This window comes from Canis lupus, chromosome 7, assembly GCF_003254725.2.
Source record: "Canis lupus dingo isolate Sandy chromosome 7, ASM325472v2, whole genome shotgun sequence".
In the NCBI taxonomy this organism is placed as follows: Eukaryota; Metazoa; Chordata; class Mammalia; order Carnivora; family Canidae; genus Canis; species Canis lupus.
Window position 1 is genome coordinate 64506763 of NC_064249.1, and position 22263 is coordinate 64529025.

At 44.4% G+C, this 22263-nt stretch overlaps 1 protein-coding gene across 1 annotated transcript in view; it reads left to right on the top strand.

Moving 5' to 3' along the window:
- The window catches only part of NPC1 (NPC intracellular cholesterol transporter 1), a 52919-nt gene that overhangs the window by 8219 nt on the left and 22437 nt on the right, over positions 1-22263 (top strand). The window contains exons 2-9 of the mRNA XM_025429310.3: positions 7102-7224; positions 8397-8503; positions 10513-10688; positions 15805-15972; positions 16575-16824; positions 19300-19373; positions 19941-20311; positions 21779-22005. Of these exons, the coding sequence (XP_025285095.1) occupies positions 7102-7224; positions 8397-8503; positions 10513-10688; positions 15805-15972; positions 16575-16824; positions 19300-19373; positions 19941-20311; positions 21779-22005 (1496 nt within the window). The remainder of the gene's footprint in view (positions 1-7101; positions 7225-8396; positions 8504-10512; positions 10689-15804; positions 15973-16574; positions 16825-19299; positions 19374-19940; positions 20312-21778; positions 22006-22263) is intronic.

Consider the following 22263-nt stretch of genomic DNA (forward strand, 5'->3'; position numbering starts at 1 on the left):
GAGCAGCTGATCCAGAGGGCCAATAGGGCATCTCCTTCATGGCTTGTTCCTAGCTCCAGTCTGGCTTCTCCAAAAGCCACTGATGAATCAGGAATCAATTTAGCCTGCTGGTCTGTCCCTTTGTTCAGTTGCCACACTGTGTGAATGTTCCATAGGAGAAGACCTGTGGACGAAATATACTCCCATCTACTTCCTTGGTTTTGTTTTAGTCTTGTGGCTTTTGGGTTATTTTTCAAACCTGTGGGTGTGAAGGCTCAGAAATGTCTAATACCAAGTAGTATGATCTTAGCAAGTCACTTAAGGAAACGGTAAGCTAGAGGGGTTATTTGTAAGGCAAAGACTAGCTGAGACTATCTAGAAATGAAGTAAATACCCATTTACAGGCATGCCTGGTGCTCCCACAAATTATCCTTTGTTATGTAGACATGATCTCCCCAGGTTAGCTCTAAAACAGAGTTCCAGAGATTTCCGTCACCAGAAGTCAGACCAGACCAGCCTCCACCCCAAATGTCCCACCATGTTTGTTTGGTCTGCCTACCTGACTCCAAGAATGAAGCAGGCAGCTTAGTCTCTGGATAGGATTCTCTGTGTCCGTTCCTCCGTCCCATCCTGCGTTGTCATGACTGGTCAGGCCAGCCTGTCTGCTCCCTGCAGAGGCCTCTCCCTACCCCTTACCACCTACCCGAGCTCCCTTGCTGGAACTTGATCTGGTGTGTCCCCAGGGTCTGCCATGAGCTCTCCCCATCCAGGACAGCGGTAGAAATGAGAGGACCTAGCCCTGCACTCCACATGCCATGGGGGTGGCCAGGGCAGTCCTGGAGCTGAGGATGGTCAGTGAGAGCTAACCTGACTTGACAGCTGCCTAGAGACATACATAAAAAGATGTAAATGGGAGTCATTATTTCCACAGGTGAACATGTGTGTGTGTAAAGAGATGTATCCTCAGAGCTCTGTCTGTGTGACACTCTGAGGATACATCTGTACAAACTGAGCTGGAGTTTGAGCAGTACAGCAGCTAGAGAGACCAGGGAAACGATAGTGTTTAATTAACTTGGCCTTTAAAATCTTCATTCTTGTTACTGGTTTTGTCACATACTAACCCTGTGACCTCAGAGAATCTTCCCTGAGCCTTGGTTTCATTACCTGTAAAATGCCGCCGTACTACTCCAGAGGTATCAGAGAAGTACAGGAGGCAGTAAGGAAGAAAGCACTTAACTTTGTCACCAGCATGAGGTTGACGTTCATGAAGCATTTTGTTATGAGTTAGTTAATACGTCAGATTTACTACAGGCGGCCCAGAGTGTACGATTCTGTTGCTCATGTTCCAAACTTCTCCATATGATAAGATGTGCTTTTGTAGAGTTCTCCTTTAGAGTTTATTTAGCAGTTGCTATAGTTGCTGACATATAGCAGAAGGGGCTTTGTTTTTAACCTGCTGAACTACTGTTATTACTGGAAAAAAAAAAAACTCTGTCTAATCGTATACCCAATAATTAAGCTCTAGAGCATGTTGTGAAATAGCCATATGCCCTGACCTTTAAAAGTGGAGACACTCTAGCCTTGTAACTACTAAATTCTGGTGGGAAGCCAAAACAACCCATACTTCTCATTTCTGAACTTCTTACACAATCCATTTGAAGTCCTGAACTGATCGAGAGATTTGATGGTTTCTGAATGGGTGACCACTGGGTAAGGTACTGCAGAGCCCTTCAGAGGAAATATAACAGCTGGGCTCTGCTCTTGATGACTTTGCGGGCTTACAAGGGACTGGAGACAATAGCCAGAAACTACCCTTGGAACTTCTCCCTACATATCCAACTTGCAATTCTCAGAAATTCTGCTTCATCCTAGGATGAAACCCACAGATCACAGCCTGGCCAGAGCTTGTTGTTCTGAATAAAGCTTTCTCTGTCACCCCTACACCCATCATGTACCTGTTGTCTGTGGTTGCATTTGAAACACAACAGGCTTGTTGAGTATTTTCCACAAAGACCTTATGGTGCATAAGCCTACAATATTTAATACTTGGCGCTCCATGGAAAAGCTTATTTACACCCCGCCCCCAGGGGATCCAGCTTGTGGCGGGAAAGTGATAGGAACAGATACTACCCCATCGGAGCTCTGGTCTCAGAACACCTGCTGACTTGAGCCACTGTGATGGATGCCTCTAAGGGCAGCCAGGTGCTGCCTGGGCTGACCTGCCTCTGCCCTCAGGCTAGCTCACCTGATGAGGGGCAGCACCAACGCTGGAACCAGGTCAGAGGAGTCAGAATGAAGCTTTAATGGAGGTGACTGCCTTGGGAGAGGCTTTTAAGGTAGGGATGCAACCTGTGGAGAAGCACTGTGGTCTGGCCTTCCAGGTCCAGATGAATATAGTGAAGGGCAGGTTCAAGTTGAGCCAGAAGCCAGTGTGTGTGGGGTTGTCAAGACTTACTCATTATAAAGCTATTTGAAAGTTACTGCACTTGTAGGTGTTTGTGGGTTTATGTCTCTACAGGTTACCTGCTGGGAGGAATTAAAAGCCTAGAAGACCCAGCTCTATGATGTTAGCGTTGGTTAAATCTGAGAAAGAGGGTGGGGGTGGGGGAGCTTCCGGTGTTACTTCACATACACCTGTGAGGTTTTGCAGATTTGTCATGAGTGGGTATGGAGTCCATGATTAAAGGAAATAAATCCTACAGTCATTTATCTTTAATATTATAGGAATCGGTAAAATGTTAAAATGCTTCAATAAGATCGTTCTTGGGGTATAAATAGCCCTGTGAATGGTCAGTGTCCACAAGATCTGTGAAGAGTCGCTGTCCTTTCTTTAGATTCGGATCTCTGGGACTTGAGCGGAGCTTTAACGAGACGTGTCACCTGGCGCTCAGACCCGTAGTTTTGATTCTGTCTGAACTGGCCGTCAGGCTGCTCCATTGGGTAGTGATGGTTGATGTGTGATGGTTGACAGAGTGCTCCCTGCAGCCCTTGCCACTGGGCTTTTCTCTTACATGAAGGACATCTGGGCTCATGTCTCATGGTAAAACACATAGTATAAAACTGGCAGCTTTTAACTATACAGTCCGTGTGACATGAGGACCAAAGCTGTTGCTGTGCAGCCACCATCAGTCTCCAGCACTGAGCTCGTGTTGGATCAGGTGCACTTTGGGCTCTGGCCGACCTCAGACAGTGCTAGGTTTTATTTCAGTGTTGCTTCCCTAAGTGGGCATTACGCTGGTGTGAAGTCAGCAGCAGGCATGCTTGTATCCGCGTAAAGGCAGCGCCCAGCCACACCTTACTTTTAGAAAGCAGGTGCTTTGCTTAGAAAGGAGGCGAGCGCCCCGTGGGAGCTGTTGCATAGTACACTCTTGGTGTCAGCTTCTGCTGCCCTGACATTCCAGGGATCCTAAGGTCCATCTGTCCTTGTCCGTCAAGTCCTGAGCACCTGCTGTGCTGTTGCGATTTGGAGACTGGAAATCCAGCCGTCCCAATGCCAGCTAGGTTCTTGGTGGGATACGGAGGTGAGCGTGGCCCAGCCGAGAGTGACCCTTGGGGTGGCCTGAGGAACAAGAACCCAGGCTTCCAGACCAGCCAGGCTTCGGGTGGCATCTGGCTCTGCCACTTTTAGGTGTGGCCTCAGATGAGTCACTCCACCTGGGTAATTGTCAGTTTTTTCATCTGTAGAGTGGTGTTATTCCAGTTCGGGCCTCACAGGTCTGAGGATTAAGGGATCCAGTGCCTGGATTAAGGGAGAGGTGGGAGCAACCCCCGCTGGTGGAGCTCAGGGAGGGGAGGGGCTGTGCTTGACTGGGTCGAGAAGGCCCCTGGGGGAGGTGGTGGTTGAAGAGTGGCCTTGGCAGGTAGCGGGAGTGTAGGGAGTATAGGGGAGGGAGGCATGAACAGTGCAGGGGCAGGCAGGTCCCGCTCCGTATGGGACGGAAGGTAAGGACAGGTGGGAGATGAGCATGGACACTGGAGCCATGTCAGGCACCTGGAGCTGGTCTCATAGGCACCGGGAAGGTGGATGGTGGGTTTCTGGGCATTGGAAAGCTGTGGAGCCTCAGCTCAGCAAGAGTCCAGCTGACTTGCCAAGGTCTGCACAGGAGGTGGCAAGGCGGCCTGTAGGGAGTCGTGCCCAAGGGAGCAAAGGATGGCTGTGTGCTCAGTAGGAAGGGAAGGCAGGGGCACCAGAAAGTGCACTTGTACCGGGAGCTTCCCCAGGAGGTGAGCTTGGCAGTAGAGGAAAGATTGGTTTCCTTTGGATCACCTGGGATTGTGGGCCACGTAACCGCAAGTGCAACTAGAGAGAAATTGGGGTCATTTGACCAAGAGGAAGAATGAAATCAGAGCGGTGTTTATTGAGAGGAGCAGGTGAAGGGATGCACAGAGAGATGAGGTTGAGAGGCTAGAAGAGGGGTCAGGTGGTGGAGGTCCCTGAGGAGGCTGAGAGGCGCTGCCCCAGCCAGGCCGGCTCCACAGCAGTGTTTTCAGCTGAAGGTAAATAGAGGAGGGTGAGGCAAGAGAGAGCTGAGGGGAAAAGAGGGCTCCCCCACCAGCACAGCAGTGTGAGTGAGCACACACGTGCCTATGCCTTGTGCAAGGGGGCGGGGGCGCTAGAGTGAGGACCTTCATTACGCACTGATTACATTTTACCCAAAGTCTGTTTCTGGAACTAGAATGTTCTGGCTCTGCCTCTCTCGGACAGATAAACCTCTCTGTGCCTCCCATTTCCTCATCTGTGAAATGGGTATAATGGCACCTCCCTCATCAACTTGTTGTGAGGATATTAATCGGACTAATATATGAAGAGCAGTGAATCAGTGCTTCACACAGAGTAAATGGCTCATCAGCACCTTCAGGCCCCACTGGGTCGGGGCTGCTTCTAGAAGCAGGAGGACTGAGAAGCAAACCTACAAGCATTGAGTCAAGCAGAATTTTCCTGGGCCCAAAGAAATCTCAGGTGTTTTAGTCCAGCTCTTTGGGACCCCTTTGCTGAGGTCCCAACAGTTGGGAGACATTAATAATAATTACCCTTGCATTTGATTGCATAGCACTTTACAGTTTAGTAAGTACTCCCACCTCTAGTCCCATAGGCCACCTTCACAGCAAACCTGAAAGATTGGTTGCCGTCCACAGAGAACAAAACTGCTCAGCACGGTCAAGTAACCCGCTGCACGTGCAGTCAGGCTCAGCGTGCATGTTGGTTGAGACGCTCATGAGCTCTGAGGATCGGAACCCGAGACTCCTGACCTCCCCCCACTTCCTTTTCCCACCGCTATTCTACCTGACTGTGGAAACGTTGCTTTCAAGTAAGAGACGTGAGGTTCCCATAAAGGATCAATGGGAACCGCACACTTTCATAGCGCTGAAGGCTGAGGAAAGGGAACTCCACATGACCGCCCCCTCCTGTTAGTCATGCCAGCATCGTGGTTCATTGACTGGGTTTGTCACTCCAGTGGGTGACTTGCAAGGGTGCCCCAGACCTGGACCTGCTTGCCCTTTGGGTCTGTTGAATGATCTGTGAGGTCTAAGGCTGGGTCACTTGTATTTAAGTTACACGTCGATACCAGCAGTTATGCCACCTCCTTAGCAAAAGGGCAGAAAAGCCTTTTCAAACTTAAGTAGATGGATCATTTCCTCTTAGTATTTAGGAAAGAGTGATTCCCTGGAATTGCTAGGTTCATGGACTATTTGCTACAATTCTTTTTAAATAAAAATGGTGGTGAAATTTTGCACCTTCTTGCCAGAGATTTGGTATGTGGCATTGTTGAAAACTGGTCACTTCCTCATTTGTATAATTTCCTTTCCTTGTGGCCTAAACTTGACTCTTAATGAGTCTAGATAGGAATAAGTCATAGATTCTGTTTTAAAATATCTGAAGAATGAGGGGCACCTAGTTGGCTCAGTCAGTTGAGTGTCCAACTTTTATTTTTGGCTCAGGTCGTGATCTCAGGGTCGGGGGATCGAGCCCCGCATCAGGCTCCACGCTTAGCATGGAGTCTGTTTGGGATTCTCTCCCTCTGACCTTCCTGCTCACTCTCTTGCTCGCTCTCAAATAAATCTTAAAATATCTGAAGAAATGAATTCAAAGGAATCTTGATCTTTTCGATACCCCACACATACACACCCCAACCTCCTGCGAGCTTTTTTCCTGTCATGTTTCCAGCTCTGTCTGTGGTGAGATGTGTATCTTGATGCTAAGGGCCAGCACAGACTGACCGACCTCCTTGAACATGTGTTGGTCGGGAACATGTGTTGGTCGCTGGCCACTGCCGCTGGAGAGAATTCACTCAGTTGCTTTTCTCAGATTTTTTTCCAGGGGCTTTTCCATGAGGTATCTTGGGAGTCATGGTTGCTTCTTGAGAGCCTTTGTTTCCCCATGGGCCAGATGATTGCAAGACCGTGGAGGCCCGTGGCCTTGGCCAGCATGACCAGGCTTGCCAACGTGATGATTCACACTGCTCCCTCCTCCCCTTCTGAACTTTCTGACAGCCTTGTGACTCTGACGTGGGAAGTACCAGTGGCTCTCGAGAAACCTTTATTGAAGAGTTGAACGTTTTTCTTTTAAGATTGCTGAGGTGGTTTTCCATAAAGTTAGCACATGCCTTGCTTTCTACTTAAATCTGGAGGACACTGTGTTTATTCTTGTTCCTTCTTAGGGTTTGTTAGTGCTTTCAGGTTTGCTTTTCATGTTACTCATGATGCGCTGATAGAAATTTACCTAAATATATGTGGAAATGTTCTTTTGTTACTTGGAGCTTATATAGTTTCTTATGCAGATGTGCAAATATAGTGCCTTAGTAATTGCAGACTCACATACTGTCTTGCTTTCTTTCCTCTACACTGATTCTTAGTGATCCTTACAGGAAGTATAGCTTCCTGTCATCAACAAATTACATGATTTCTATGACCTCCTTCACTGACTTGACAAGCCCGTATTGGGCATCTGGTGTATCTTAATATTTTTTTCAAAATGTTAACTAACCAGTGCCTCTCACTGCCACTTCATTTTGCAGATAATGTTGGAAGGTTCTGTACTGGTGTTTGAAGGGGTGCTTTTTGCCACTGAAATTTCCTTTAGCCTTTGGGGCCCTGATGAATGGAGTTTTGTGTCAACTCTAGGTGTTTGCACAGTCCTGTGTATGGTATGGAGAGTGTGGAATTGCATCTGGAGACAAGAGGTATAACTGCCAATATTCGGGGCCACCAAAACCCTTGCCAAAGGATGGGTATGACTTAATGCAGGTAAGTTTGTTGTCTTGGGCTTTGGGAACACAAAATTATAATCCGAGATCCTCTGTAATTATACTGTAAATATCACGGTGGGGTGGGGCTGAAACTAACAGGCTTAATACCTATCCCAAACCTTATCTGGGGCACACAGTGGCACAGAAGATAATGTAACTCTAGAGGCAGAATTTCTCTGGGGCTGACTTCCTGCCTTTCTCTTGGTTTCCCCATAGCAGGTTACTATTTAGGGACTGACCTTGGTACCTCAAATGTTGCTCTTTGCAGCTTCTTGAAAATGTACTAGAAGTTACCTTTTTTTTTTTTAGTTCCTGGATTTTAGGACTCAAGCCCCCTAGGCTGCTAAGTAGCGTTGACTCTCTTGTCCTCTGTTTAGTGGTTCCTCCATTTTCCACCCAGAGCCTGTGACCTTTGGTTGCGACCAGGATTCTGTTCTTTCTTGTCTCATTTACCATTCGTGATACACAGGGATATTAGAAAAGAACTGGTAAAATCAAGGTGAAAAGACTGGTGCTAGAGGCTTACATAATGTAAAATCAGGTTGACGGGGGAGCAGCAGGTCTCTTCAGCTTGCTTTCTGCTTTCATCAGAATTATTAAAGACATCTGACTTTCCCCAGAGTGACCAATGGAAGTAGTAGATCACATTTGGATTAAACTTAAACAGAAAACCTAAGAGTAAGAAGTAAAACAGATTGTCCAGGGAGGAGAGTGAGCTTCCAAATAAGAAAAAAAAAAAAAATTGAAATATCTCTATTGTCTCTACTTTTGCAACTCCCTCATTTTGAATAGTAAATTTGATAGCCTTTTTTTTTTTTAAGGTTTTATTGATTTATTTATTTGAGAGAGTGCACAAGTAGAGGAGGAATGGCAGGCATAGGGAGAGGGAGAAGCAGACTCCCCGCTGAGCAGGGAGCCCAATGCAGGGCTTGATCCCAGGATGCCGGGATTATGACCTTAGCCAAAGGCAGATGCTTAACCACCTGAGCCACCCAGGCACCCCAAATTTGAAAATCTTTTAAAAGAATTCTACAAGAACTTTGCAAACATGTTTCTTACCCATGTGTACCTAAAGAAGGACTAGGCGAATAAAATTGCCTTATTTCATTGAGGAATGTGGGTCCTCATCTGACTTGGCTACTGTGATAACCATGCTTTCTCACCCAAAAGGAGCTCTGTCCAGGATTATTCTTTGACAATGTCAGCGTGTGCTGTGACGTGCAGCAGCTCCGGACTCTGAAGGACAGCCTACAGCTTCCCCTGCAGTTCCTGTCCAGGTAGGCTGGCCTCCTGGCACACAGATGAAAAATGGGTTTAGGGTGCTTATTAACCAGGGACAGTCTGATTTACTCCTAAAAGTCAGTTTTCATGTTTGATGTTTCAAGAAAGTAATCTTATCAAGCATAATTTCTCAATAAAGTAATAGTTGTCAGACTTCATTTTCTACTTAGTTCCATGCAGAGCTGAGACATGGCTTTCCTCTGAGATGGTCCCTCCCCAAGGGTATCTGCACCGTGGACTGGGTCCTTTCACATTTGAGCCTCTGGGTGCTGTGTGGACGAGAGGTTCTGGTGGTCCTGCCACATCTGTGACTGAGACCCTCCTCCATGTGGTCCCTAACATGGCCATCCTCCCCTCCCTGCCCCTGGATGGGATGTGGTTCTCTCTCCCTATAGTAATGTGAGATGCTAGAGCCCCAGTCCTCCATAGAGCTGGCCTTTGGTAGCTGTTAACAAGATTGTTCTGGCAATTTGCTGGTTTTGTCACAGTCCACTGTCCAGACTGTTCTCTATGACTGGGGCTGTGAAAAGGGTTGCATAATAGGTGTTCTCAAAGCTTACTCAGTGATTCTCACATGTGCCAAAGAACAAGCTGGTGGAGGTCTGTAGAACAGCACTTCATGGTATCTTTCTAAATATTTCACACCAAAGCACCCTGATAAATGTGGGTGGGAGGGACATAAGAAGAGGGGAAGCACTTCTCCGTGTGCATGTCATGGCAGGTGACAGGACAGTCGGCATCCACTGAGAAAACCCTCCCTGCTGCTTCCCAGGAGTTTAAATTGGCAATACAGAGTGGAAAACCTTTGCTAAACCATCCTTTCAGGACAGCATACCATATAGTAGATCAAAAAGTTGAGAACCTGATCAAACAGCATACCCTGTAGGCTAGGAGATGTTGATGGACTCATCATTCAGTCAAAATACATTTACTTAGCACCCTACACCAGTTGAGGCATTATGGACATAAGGATAACCAAGATCAAAAGATAACCAAACTTTCCCTCATGTTGTCAGCTCTTTTTTTTTTTTCAAAGCCAATAATGAGAAGCTAACATAGGGAATATTGTGGAGCTATCGAAACTGATGATTGCAGAGATGAAATGTAGTTACATGGCAAGAGATTTTTAATCCATGGAACATGGTAGAAATCTGCACCCCTGGAGCGCTTTCTGTTAGGATGGTGTAATTGTAGTTCCTGTTCTTGTCACGGTAGAGCACAGGACGCCTGAAAGCAGGTCAGGGTGCATGTCTGCTCCCTTACTAGACCAGGGGCAGTGAAGGCTGGGACCACCTTGCCTGCTCTGTGTCATGTGGCACGCGGAGTGGATCAGAACTGAGTGACCCCCATTGGTTGTGCCACGAGAATGCAGGTCTAACGCAGCAGTAGCTTTTGCGGCTAACAGTGAACCCAACTGGAGAGACATTTCTGCAACCCAGTAAGTCAGCATTAGGAGCTTCATCGGTGAACCTGGAGAGCAGACCGCTTGTAGTTCTCATGAAAACCCGTGTGCTTCTGCAGTGCGCGCACCACCGCTGTTCTCACAGCTTCTTCTCAAGCCATGGGGAGATCCTCTTGTGTTTAGAAAGGGTCAAGGGATTACCCAGGGCTTAAAGAAAGCCGTTCAATAAGAAGGTGAAAATTCTAACATGTGAATCTCATTTTTCCCTTGTTTTCCCTTCTTCATCAGAGTGGTCACCATGACACTCCAAAGTCCTTTTAGCTTTAAGAAAAGGAAACATGTCGATAAATTATAAAACACAGAATTCAGAGAAGCATTTTTTCCCTTCCTACAATTAAACCTGGACAACATATGTGTAGTAATTAGGGCAGTTTGTAAAGAGACCTCTGATTTTAGGTTTAGAACGGCTGGGTTTAAGATGTCTTCAGGCAATTTATTTGTCACCTTGTAAAATAAATTTTAAATGTTCTTTGTTGTAAATCATGTTTTCGCTGACCCTGTTACCTGTGAGATCAGACAAAATATAGTTTACTTTTTCTTTAGATGTCCATCCTGTTTTTATAACCTAATGAACCTGTTTTGCGAGCTGACATGTAGCCCTCGGCAAAGTCAGTTTCTGAATGTTACAGAAACTGAAGATTATGTTGATCCTGTTACAAACCAGACAAAAACGAACGTAAAAGAATTACAGTACTATGTCGGAGAGAGTTTTGCCAATGGTGAGTAAACTTTTAATTATTCCTTTTTTTATAGTTGGTATAAGGACTGTGGATTAATTGTTCCTTTCTTTTGTCAACTATGTGAAAATGGCGGTTTTTAATTCTGTTGGCCATGAAACATGAGTTGTTGTTTTGTGTGTATCCAGAACTTGAGCTACAACCTATAAAACAATCTTTTTGAAGTATTTGCTTAACTCTATCCTAACTGTAAATTTCCACATGGAAATTTTTACTGCATGCAGGTTTACTTCTGTACATTTTAGAAGCCATTAGAACTTTGTTTCCAGTGGACCTGCATTGTGTGACTTCATGAGTTGTTGCAAAACTTGAGAGGGTTTGGAAGGGTGAAGCAGAGGAGAGGAGATTTGACTATGAAGAAACATATTACCATAAGAGAGAGTAAGCAGATACAACTGCAGAAAGGGATCCATAGCAGCTAGAAATCCTAGGACAGTCTGAGAAAGACCATCTAGCGTCAGTTGAAAATGATTGAGATAAAGGACTTCTAAAAGAATAGAACACAAGGGGAAAAGAATGAACAAATTAAGAGTAGAACCAACTGGCTCTATTGATGAAAAATAGTCCTTTAAGTAAACTAAAAGATAAACAGCAGATTCGACACAACTGAATAAGAACGTGCCCAGGAACGAATAAGAATTCAGCATATTAGAGCAACATACAGATTTAATTGTAATGATCATTTGAAAAGGTAATCACAAATTTAATAGAAAAATTTAAATACTAAAAAATAATATAAATTGATTTTAAAACAATTAAGATTGTAAAAAAAAATTAAAATAAAATAAATTAAAAAATAAAAGATTGTCCCCTTCACAAAAGCAACAAAAAATAAGTTGTATAGGAATAAATCTACCACAAGATGTGACATAAAGGACAACCAGACTGAGTGAAGAGAGATCATTTTGTCTAGAAACAGAACTTTGCATATGGAGAATTGATACATAACAGGTGCATTGTTACAAGTCATTGAAGGAAAGGGTGGGCTAGTTGATAAATAGTGTTAAAAAATTGATTAGTCCTCTAATTTTTATTTTTGCATATCATACCAAAAATGTATAGAATAAAAAATCCTAATTTTGGACATGTTGGAAGTGTAAAATATCTTTATGACTTTAAGATAAGAAAAGGTTCTAGAAGAGAGGAAAAGCAGAAACCATAGTGAAAAGATTTATAAACAATCAATATCTAGAGCAGTCATTGAAATGCAGATGAAAACAGTGAACTATCATTTCACATATCAGATTGGCATAAATGTAAAAAAAATCAGTCAATTCCAAATATTGGTGAGGATATTCAAGCAATAGGAGTGCTAATATACTGCACCACTGGTAACCATAACTTAGTGGAAGTGTTTGAAGACCATTTTAAAAACAATTTTTGCACTACCTGGTAAAGTTGAAGATAAGTATACCCTCATCCCAGAAATTCCATTTTTATAGCTGCCTGCCACAGAGAAAGTTTTTGTTTTTGTTTTTTAAGATTTTTTGTTAATTCATTTGAGAGAGAAAGCACAAGGAGGAGGAGAATAAGAAGCAGACTCCCCGCTGAGCTGGGAGCCCAATGTGGGGCTTGATCCCAGGACCTGGAGATCATGACCTGAGCCAAAGGCAGATGCTTAACCGTCTGAGCCACCCAGGTGGCCCTGCTGTAGAGAAACTCTTAATGCATGTAAACAAAGAATGATATAAGAACATTCATTGTAGGGTTTTTGCAATTATCAAAAACTAGAGACATCAAGAGAATGAGAAGGTAAGCATGACTGGGAGAAAATACTTGCAGGGGATCCCTGGGTGGCTCAGCAGTTTGGCGCCTGCCTTTGGCCCAGGGCGCGATCCTGGAGTCCCGGGATCGAGTCCCACATTGGGCTCCCTGCATGGAGCCTGCTTCTCCCTCCTCCTGTGTCTCTGCACGCCCCCGCCCCCCGTGTCTATAATTAATTAATTAATAAATAAATAAATAAATAAATAAATAAATCTTTTTTTAAAAAAAAGAAAGAAAATACTTGCAGAAGACACATCTCACAAAGAATTGTTACAAAATATATGAAGAACTCTTAAAACTCAGTAATAAGAAAGTGAACAAACAACTTGACTGAATACATGGACACTGATCAGACACTTCATCATGATCAGACACTTCATCAGAGAAGATATACGGATGGCAGATAGCAGATGAAAAGATGCTCAACATTATATATTATCAGAAAAAGTTGAATTAAAACAACAGTGAGATACAGTTTGCAATAGTTACATGATTTACGTCCACACATACAGTAGAATGGCCAGAACCCAGGACGCTGACACCACCAAATGCTGGTGAGGAGGTGGAAGCACAGAAACTCTCATTCATTGCTGCGAATGCAGAGTGGCATAGCCACTTTGGAAGACAGCTCGGCAATTTCTTAGGAAACTAAAAATACTCTTATCATATGATCCAGCAATCATGCTCTTTGGCATTTACCCAAAAGAGTTGAAGACACGTCCACACAAAAACCCTTCCAGGCCTGCTTATAGCAACTTTATTCAAAACTTCCAAAACTTGAAGTAACCAAGATGCCCTTCGGTAGCTGAATAAGTAAACGGGGGTACACCTAGATAATGGAATATCATTCAGCACTAAAAAGAAAGGAGCTATCAAGGTATGAGATGACATGGAGGGACCTTTAAATCTTTAAATCTAGAAGCCAATATGGAAAGCCTACATCCTGAATGATTCCAGTTTTATTACATTCTGGAAGAGGCAAAACCATGGGGACAGTGAAAAAATGAGTCAGGGGCTAGGGGAAGCAGAGTGAGTAGGCGCACAGAGGATGTTAAGGGCAGTGAGATTTGTTTAATTCTGTAATGGTGGGTACAAGTCATGGTATATTTGCCAAAACTCATAAAATGTACAACACCTAGTGTGAGCCCTAAAGTAGACTGTGGACTTTGGGTGACAGTGATGTGTCATCCTAAGTTCATCAGTTGTATAACAAATGCACCAGTTGGGTGCTGTGGATAGTGGCGAGGTTGTGCTTGTATTGAAGCAGGAGTTATATGGGAATTCTCAATTTTACCGTGAACCTAAAACTCCTTAAGAAGTCCATTAAAAAATATATAAATAGGGGCGCCTGGGTGGCTCAGTCTGTTGAGTGACTGCCTTCAGCTCAGATCATGATCCCAGGGTCCTGGGATCAAGCCCCATATTGGGCTCCCTGCTCAACGGGGAGTCTTCCCTTCCTCTCTACCCCTTCCTTCCACCCCCAGCTCATACTCTTGTCTCGTATGCTCTCTCTTTTCTCTCTCTCCAATAAATAAAAAGTCTTTAAAAAGAAAAATCATTGAGGGCAGTAAATGCTAAGAGGGGAATGGATAAATATGTTGGAGCATAGTCATAGTCTATAATAGAATACTTAAAAATGTTTGAATTAGTTATGTCACTCGAATGACTTAGAAAATTGAAAATAAGTTATGGGATATAGGTAGCATGTTGTTTATAATAGTACTGTTTATCTATGGATACGATATATCATGAAAGTACACGAACACGCACAGGAAAGATAAACATCAAATCCAGGATTATAGTTTACTGTAAGGAAGGGTTCAGGAGACTTCAGATAGGTGAATTGTATGGTAGATGAGTTATATTTCAGTAAAGCTGTTAAAAATCCATGTAACTATAGCATAGAAAAACTATAAAACTCCAAAGACAAGTATCTTAAAAAGAAGTAGAAAAAAATTACAAATCATCATAAAAGAATTCCATTTGGAGAGTTTTTTTCCCAGCAGTGAAAGAGACCAGAAGGCCATGGAATAATCATAGCTAAGTCACTCTACCTGAATTGCCTTTCAAGAACAAGGCTAAAACAATGAATTTATGAAGCATCTCCTTAAAGTTTAGGGAAGAAGTTTCTGGGAAGTTTCTAACAAGTAGGTGTGGTATCTAAATGGGGGCCCCCAAATGTGGATTAATTGGTGGCACAGGCAGTGAAAAAATTCACCTGAGGCAGAACAAAGGAGACAGAAGTTTGTTGAATATATCTCGCAAAGGGGGGGTAGGATACGGACATGAGGGGAGCGGTGAGCAGGACTGCAGAGGAGCAGCTATGGGTGGGGGCTGTATTTAAAGGGGGAAGATGAGGTATGGAGAGTATGGAATTCTCCCTTTTTTGGTAACTGTGCCTGATTGTTAGTAGCCCATTAGTCCGTTTAAGAGTATTGTGAGGTGGGTCACCTGATGGGCCCCTTCTACATGCCACTGCTCAAGCCTGTTTGCCTGAAGGTGGTTTCTACAGTAGGGACTGGTAAATGAATGTTAATACAGGGCCCATTACCACTACTTTTTTATGTGCAAAATGCCGTTGACATGGTCCTTATTTTGTGGGCTGTCTTTATGTCTTCTGAAGTGGAACCAGGGGCGCCTGGGTGGCTCAGTCGGTTAAGCATCCACCTTCGGCTCAGGTCATGATCCCGGAGTTCTGGGATTGAGCCTGCCTCAGCGAGAAGTCTGCTTCTCCCTGTTCCTCCCTGCCCTGAGATCGTGCTTACGTGCTCTCTCTCTCTCTCTCCTCACACACACATACTCACTCTCTCAAATAACAAATAAAATCTTAATAAAATAAAATGGAGCCAAAATAGAGAGTAGTATTAGGTTCATTCATGTGACCTTTGCCCTAAAGCAAGTTTTCCCCTGTAAATTCCAAACTCTTCAGCCATAGAGTTTCCTGCCCCAGATTTCTGGAACCAGCTTCCCTGACTGAAGAGACTCTCCTAGAGTTCTTACTTCTTCCCCAGCCTTAGTATGTTCTTCTCTGCAGCGATGATAATAGTCCTCTGAGCTACTGTGAGCTACGTGGGATGCCATAAAGCCTTTCCTGAGTATTTTTTTATGTTTATGTGACTTGGAATGTAGCCCTGCATATTACTGGCAGAGTGATGAGTCCACGTTACAGGTAATCTCCACTCCTGCGCCGGGTGTTTCCTGTCCCACCTGCCAGCCAGTGGCTTCTGACTGTGGTGCCTGTGGCTGAGCTCGCCTTCCAGAGACCTTTTGTAAGATCTCCCCAGGGGGCTAAAGCAGTATGGTGTTTCAGCCTTTTTCCTTCTTCCTCTGCCAGCCATGTACAACGCCTGCCGGGACGTGGAGGCCCCCTCCAGTAATGACAAAGCCCTGGGACTCCTGTGTGGGAAGGAGGCCGAGGCCTGCAATGCCACCAACTGGATCGAGTACATGTTCAATAAGGACAACGGCCAGGCACCTTTCACCATCATACCCATATTTTCAGGTAGATTCCCAAGTTAGGCGTATTTATGATGTGGTTTTAAAGCCCAGGAGCCTTCGTCTGCAACAGGACAATAAATCCAGATAACTAGTTCCTGGACTTTCCCTCCAGTGAGAGAAGTAACTAGAACATTTCCCTTGCCCCTGGTTAATTTAGGGGGCTGGCAGTGAACATGGAGAAGAAGAAATTACCTTCAGGTGTTGCTACCTAATTGAAAGAATGAGCCTGGATTTTTGTTTTGTATTAAAAAAAAAAAAAAAAAAAAAAGGGCAAAGCATTACAGGGGCCTTTTAAGGAGCCCTGCAATCATGTTAGACTTGCCCCTCCCCTCGCTGGAGGTTTGCTGTGGAATGTGGGGTACCCTAACCTCAGTGACAAACCTGGTGCCCAAAGTTATTTGAAGTAACTTAAACTTCATAGGGCTATGCAGCAAAACATCATTTGATCGGATGGAAACCTCTGGTCTTTTTTACTTTTATGGTTATGTGTTCTGTTTGTCATCTATATGCTTATCACTAGGTTTAAATATAATTAAATGCCAACTTTGTCACTTTTTTTTTTTTTTTTTTTTTTGAGATACTCATTCAAGCCCATCCTCCCTACAGATCTTCCAGCCCATGGGATGAAGCCCATGAACAATGCCACCAAGGGCTGTGACGAGCCTGTGGACGAGGTCACGGCACCGTGCAGTTGCCAAGATTGCTCGGTGGTCTGTGGCCCCAAGCCCCAGCCCCCACCCGCTCCGGCTCCCTGGAGAATTTTGGGCCTGGATGCCATGTATGTCATCATGTGGATCACCTACATGGCATTTTTGCTCATGTTTTTTGGAGCATTTTTTGCTGTGTGGTGCTACAGGTGAGCAGTTTTGTGTATTCCCCAGGGCGAGAACAACAAGATTACCCAAGTGGCACTTCCAGCTTTCACCTGGCAGTCCTTGGTTAATTAAACCAAGAAACAAATATCACATGAATACCACTCCATGATTGCTAATGTCCTATAGTTAGCTAGTAAACAGAGACCTAGACATTTAAACATTTGAGGTTAGTTTCATTGATCTATCCCAAATGACAAGTGATGTTTATTTTTATCTTTTTAATTTTATTTAAATTCAGTTAATTAACATATAATGTATTATCAGTTTCAGAGGGAGAGGTCAATGATTTATGAGTCTTATATAATACTCATTATATAAGTGCTCATTACATCAGGTGCCGAGTGATTTTTTAAGCACTGTTAACCACCCATTCTTTAACAGAACATCTTAGGACCTGAATCTGATTCAAATCTAATTAAGTGGGCTGCTGTCTACAATCCTTTCAGATGTTTGCAACTTGATTAGGAAAGTACATTTTCCTTAACTTTTTGTTTTGAAATAATGTTAGACTTACCAGGAAAGTGCAAAAATAGTAAAGTTTGTATGTATCCTTTATGCAGCTTCCCTTAATGTTATAACTGACGTCACCCACAGTATGTAATTATCAGAAACCATGAAAATAACATTGGTGTAGTATTTTTAGCTAAATCACACACTTTGTTCACATATCACTACATTTTCCTATGCCTCCCTGTTCTGCTTTAGGACCCCACTCCATGTTCACCTTTTTAAATTATTTAGTATTTTATTTATCTGAGAAAAAGCTTGAGTGGGGTAAGGGACAGAGGGAGAAGTAGACTCCCCACTGAGCAGGGAGCCCAACATGGGCCTCGATCCCTGGACTCAAGGGTCACAACCTGAGCCGAAGGCAGGCACTTAACTGATTGAGCCACCCAGGTGCCTCCACATTCACTTTTTGTTCACTACTCTCCCCCAGTCTGTGACAGATTTTCTGGAATTTCTTTTATGGCCTTGACACTTTTGATGAGTAGTGGACAGTTATTTTGTAGAATAAGTTAGGTTTTATCAGATATTATCTCATGATGAGATTGAGGTTATGTGTTTCTGACAAAAATATTACAGAAGTGATTTATCTTTCTCAGCACCTCATTTTGGTGGTACACAATCTCAATAGGTCTCTTCACTGAGGATAATAACCTTGATCACTTGGTGAAGAGGGTGTCTGCTGGGTTTCTCTACTGTAGAGTTGGTGGTTCTCCCTTTGGAGTTGATAAATATCTTAAAGGAGATAGGTCAAAGCTGTGCTAAGGCCTCGTTTTTCCTAAAACTGTCCACTGATTTTTAGCATCCATTGGTAGATCTTGTCTGCAGCAGTTCTGTGGTGTTTGCCTAATGGTGACTTGGTGATTTTGTATTTCCTGCATCTCTTCTGCACTTACTAATTGGACTTACTCTGTACAGACAGTTATCCTTCCTATGCTCTATTTGTTTATTGGTTCAATTATATTCACATCATGGACTTTTGTGTGTGTGTGTGGGCTCTATCCAACACTGTCATTTGTTTCATTGCTCAGATTTTCCAGTTTTAACCATTGAAAGCACCTTCTGATTGACTCCTGTGGATTTTTTTTTTTTTTTTTAACATGCCCTCACCTTTCTCAAGCCTTTGCTTATTTTCTGGAATCACAAGATGTTCCAGACTCATCTCGTATTTTTCCTGCCCCAGCCCTGGAATCTGCCTCCTCTGCAAGGAGTACTGGTTCCTTTTATTGGAGACCAATGTTGAGAACAGTACTCTAGGCACTAGGTATGCGCATTGCTGCTGCAGTAATGTTCAGTGCTCTTAAAGGACCTAAAAAAGTTTTCAACCTAAATGAAGGTTACAAGGTGAAATTATTCTTTATTAGCTTGAGTTTTTTTAATACCTTTTTTCTTTTTTTTTCTTTTAAGATTTTATTTATTCATGAGAGACACAGAGAGGCAGAGGGAGAAGCAGGCTCCATGCAGGGAACCCGAAGCGAGACTCAATCCCGGGAATCCGGGACCACGCCCTGAGCCAAAGGCAGGTGCTCAACTGCTGAGCCACCCAGGCGTCCCAGTTTTTTTTTTTTTCATACCTTCTTGGAGTGCCTGGGTGGCACAGCTGAAGTCATGATCTTAGAATCCTAAGGTTGAGCCCTGCATATCAGCTCCACACTCAGTGTGGAATCTGCTAAACTTTCTCTCCCCCTCTGCCCCTTCCACTTGCTCTCTCTCTCTCTCTAATAAATATAAATCTTAAAAAAAAAAAATACCTTCTTATATTTTCTCTTGAGGCTGGTGAGCAGGACTTGGAGCAAAGGAACCTGGGGTGGGGGGTGAAAGGGGAGACAGCATTTAAAGAGGAAGAAATAGAATGAGGAAGTAAGCTTTTACTGAGGTTATAGGATTAGCAGAAACACAGCTTGATCATGTCAGAGGTCTGCTAACACTGCTTATGTGTTTTTATTTTTCAGAAAACGCTATTTTGTCTCTGAGTACACCCCCATTGATAGCAACATAGCTTTCTCTGTAAATGCCGGTGACACAGGTAGGCACGTTTGTACTTACGTGATGAGGATTGTGTTCGCCTGTGTGTTCATTTCCTCAGCGAGTGTTTATGCGTCTGGCCTGGGACAGACTCTGTGCTCATGTCAAGGACATGGCTGTGATCAAGACCGACTTTGTGGGAGTAGCCATTTAACCGGGGTGACAGAAAGGAACCAGGCACTGAATAATAATAGGATAACTAGGGTTGGGGTGAGAGCTGCAGAGAGGCTGATGGGACAAGCAGAGGGCAGGTGCAGCTGCAAAGGTGGATGGGAACTGCTTTGGACCGAGTGCTCGCGAGAACCTGGCTCGGGTGTGAGCATTGCTCCTCTGACAGGTGGGGATGACTGTCACGGTAGGCAGGCATGAAGGGTGGCCTCCTGAGCAGATAGCTGCTGAGGGTCTGGGTTGAGGGGGCAGTGGGGAGCAACACAGGGTCTTGTGCCATCCCTGGCCGCAGGCATAGTTCTCACCACCATGTGGTAGTAGCTAACACTTGCCCTGTTCCAACTTTCAGGAATGGCTTGGCTCTTAACCTCCACCCTCCCTTCCTCTCCTGCTCTTCCAGGGGAGGCATCCTGCTGCGACGCACTTGGTGCAGCATTTGAGGGCTGCCTGAGGCGGCTCTTCACACAGTGGGGCTCCTTCTGCATCCGAAACCCAGGCTGCATCATCTTCTTCTCCCTGGCCTTCATTGCTGCCTGCTCTTCAGGCCTGGTGTTCAGCCGGGTCACGACCAACCCAGTGGACCTGTGGTCGGCCCCTGGCAGCCAGGCACGCCTGGAGAAAGAGTACTTTGATGCGCACTTCGGGCCTTTCTTCCGCACGGAGCAGCTCATCATCCAGGCCCCCCACACCAGTGTGCACACTTACCAGCCGTACCCCTCAGGATCTGACGTGCCCTTTGGGCCCCCGCTTGACATAGGGATCTTGCACCAGGTAATGTGTTTTTGGCAGAAATCAGCCCAAGAGCCCCGTGGGTTTGTTCACTGGCTTTTACATGTTGACCAGCTCTACCTGATGTGAGATTGGGGCTGAACATAGTGGTGTATCTCGAAAATTGACAGTGAACAAGAAAGATGCTTTTCATTTGCTTTTCAAGAAAGCAAATGGTGGGTGTTGAACTTAATGGAAAATTTAGTGCTTTTGTATTTATTTCATATAGCAGCAGGGCTTGCTTCTTCTTGAAATTGGGTTGAAAATTTCTCTGTTGAAGTAGGACATATTTATAATATACCTTAGGAACTTACTTATTTTTTTCCCTTGGTATTTGAAAAGTAATGTGCCAGGACCCAAAGGAGTGAAGCCTCTTAGGCTGTGCTGGGGACCTAGGAAGGAGCTTCTGCTGACCCTCCCTGCAGGAATGAATTTATCATTGCCTGAATGTGGGCCCCAGCCTGCCTTTGGTAAGAGGTGCATTGGGAACGAGATCCATCCTGTTCTCTTACAGAGGCCTTTATACCTTTGCATTTTTCTCTGTTGCACTTGCCCTGAAAAACTATCTATGAATAAATGGCACCCACTAATTTTTTTTTTAATGAATGATTGCACAGTCACATGGTTTTTCCTTTAAATGTTGCTCTTGCCTATGGAAAGTCTGGTATCTTTTTTTTTTTTTTTTAAGATTTTATTTATTCATGATAGACATAGAGAGAGAGGCAGAGACACAGGCAGAGGGAGAAGCAGGCTCCATGCAGGGAGCCCGACATGGGACTCGATCCCGGGTCTCCAGGATTGCGCCCTGGGCCAAAGGCAGGCGCTAAACCGCTGCACCACCCAGGGATCCCCCAGAAAGTCTGGTATCTTAACAAACTTCAAAATGGTCTCAAAAAAAAAAAAGAAAAAAAAAGAAATGGTCTCAAGACTTTGACAGAATCTATTCTCCACCCAATGACTATTGCTTTTTCCCAGCTTGTTGCAAAAGATGCACAATGTAGTCATTTACCTCCAGGAAGATATTCTCTGTGAGAAAATATAGGAACATATGTGAACAATCCTAGCACAAAACAAGGTAGTAGATAGCATTTTGTTGGTAAAAGGGCATGTCAGGAGGACCAGGCAAATTGCCTTCATCTGCCCTCTGTGGCCCTCTTATTCACTGCTACAGAAGGGTAGAAGGGGAGATGTTCATGTATCCTGCCCTGACTTATGTCCTGGTGATGGTGCCCCCTCCCGTTTCTCTGGACACCTCTCAGCAGGGTCTCTATCCCAGCTGGCTATCTCTGAGAGTGGGCCTCTGGTGCCATTAGATATTTTACCAGAGAACGTCTTGGTCCTCTCCCTTGCGTGAGGAAATATTTTCCCCAAATATTTTTTATCTTCTGCCCTGTCAGGGCAAAAACAATTGGGCACAATCTGAGAGAAATCTGATGTGTTTCTGGATTTGTTTTTAAAATCTTCATTCAGGTTCTAGACTTACAAACCGCCATTGAAAACATCACCGCAACTTACAACAACGAGACTGTAACACTTCAAGACATCTGTGTGGCCCCGCTCTCACCCTATAACAAGAACTGCACCATTATGAGCGTGTTAAATTACTTCCAGAACAGCCATTCTATGTTGGACCACAAAATAGGGGATGACTTCTATGTGTATGCAGATTACCACACGCACTTGCTATATTGTGTACGGTACGTGGCAAGAAAGGGGTCATTTGTTCATCCCACCAACATGGGAGCACTTGCTGTCACTACACTTGTTGGTGCCGGAGACTAGCAGTGAGCACACAGCATGACCTTGTCCTGCGAAGCATAAGTTCTAATGGATGGAGACTGACAATGAATAAATAGATATATGCTCTGATGCCAGGTAGAGATGAGAGCTCTGGAGAAATTAAGCCTGGCAAGGAGATAGAGTGCAGTGGGGGTGTACTGCTTTAGATGGAATGG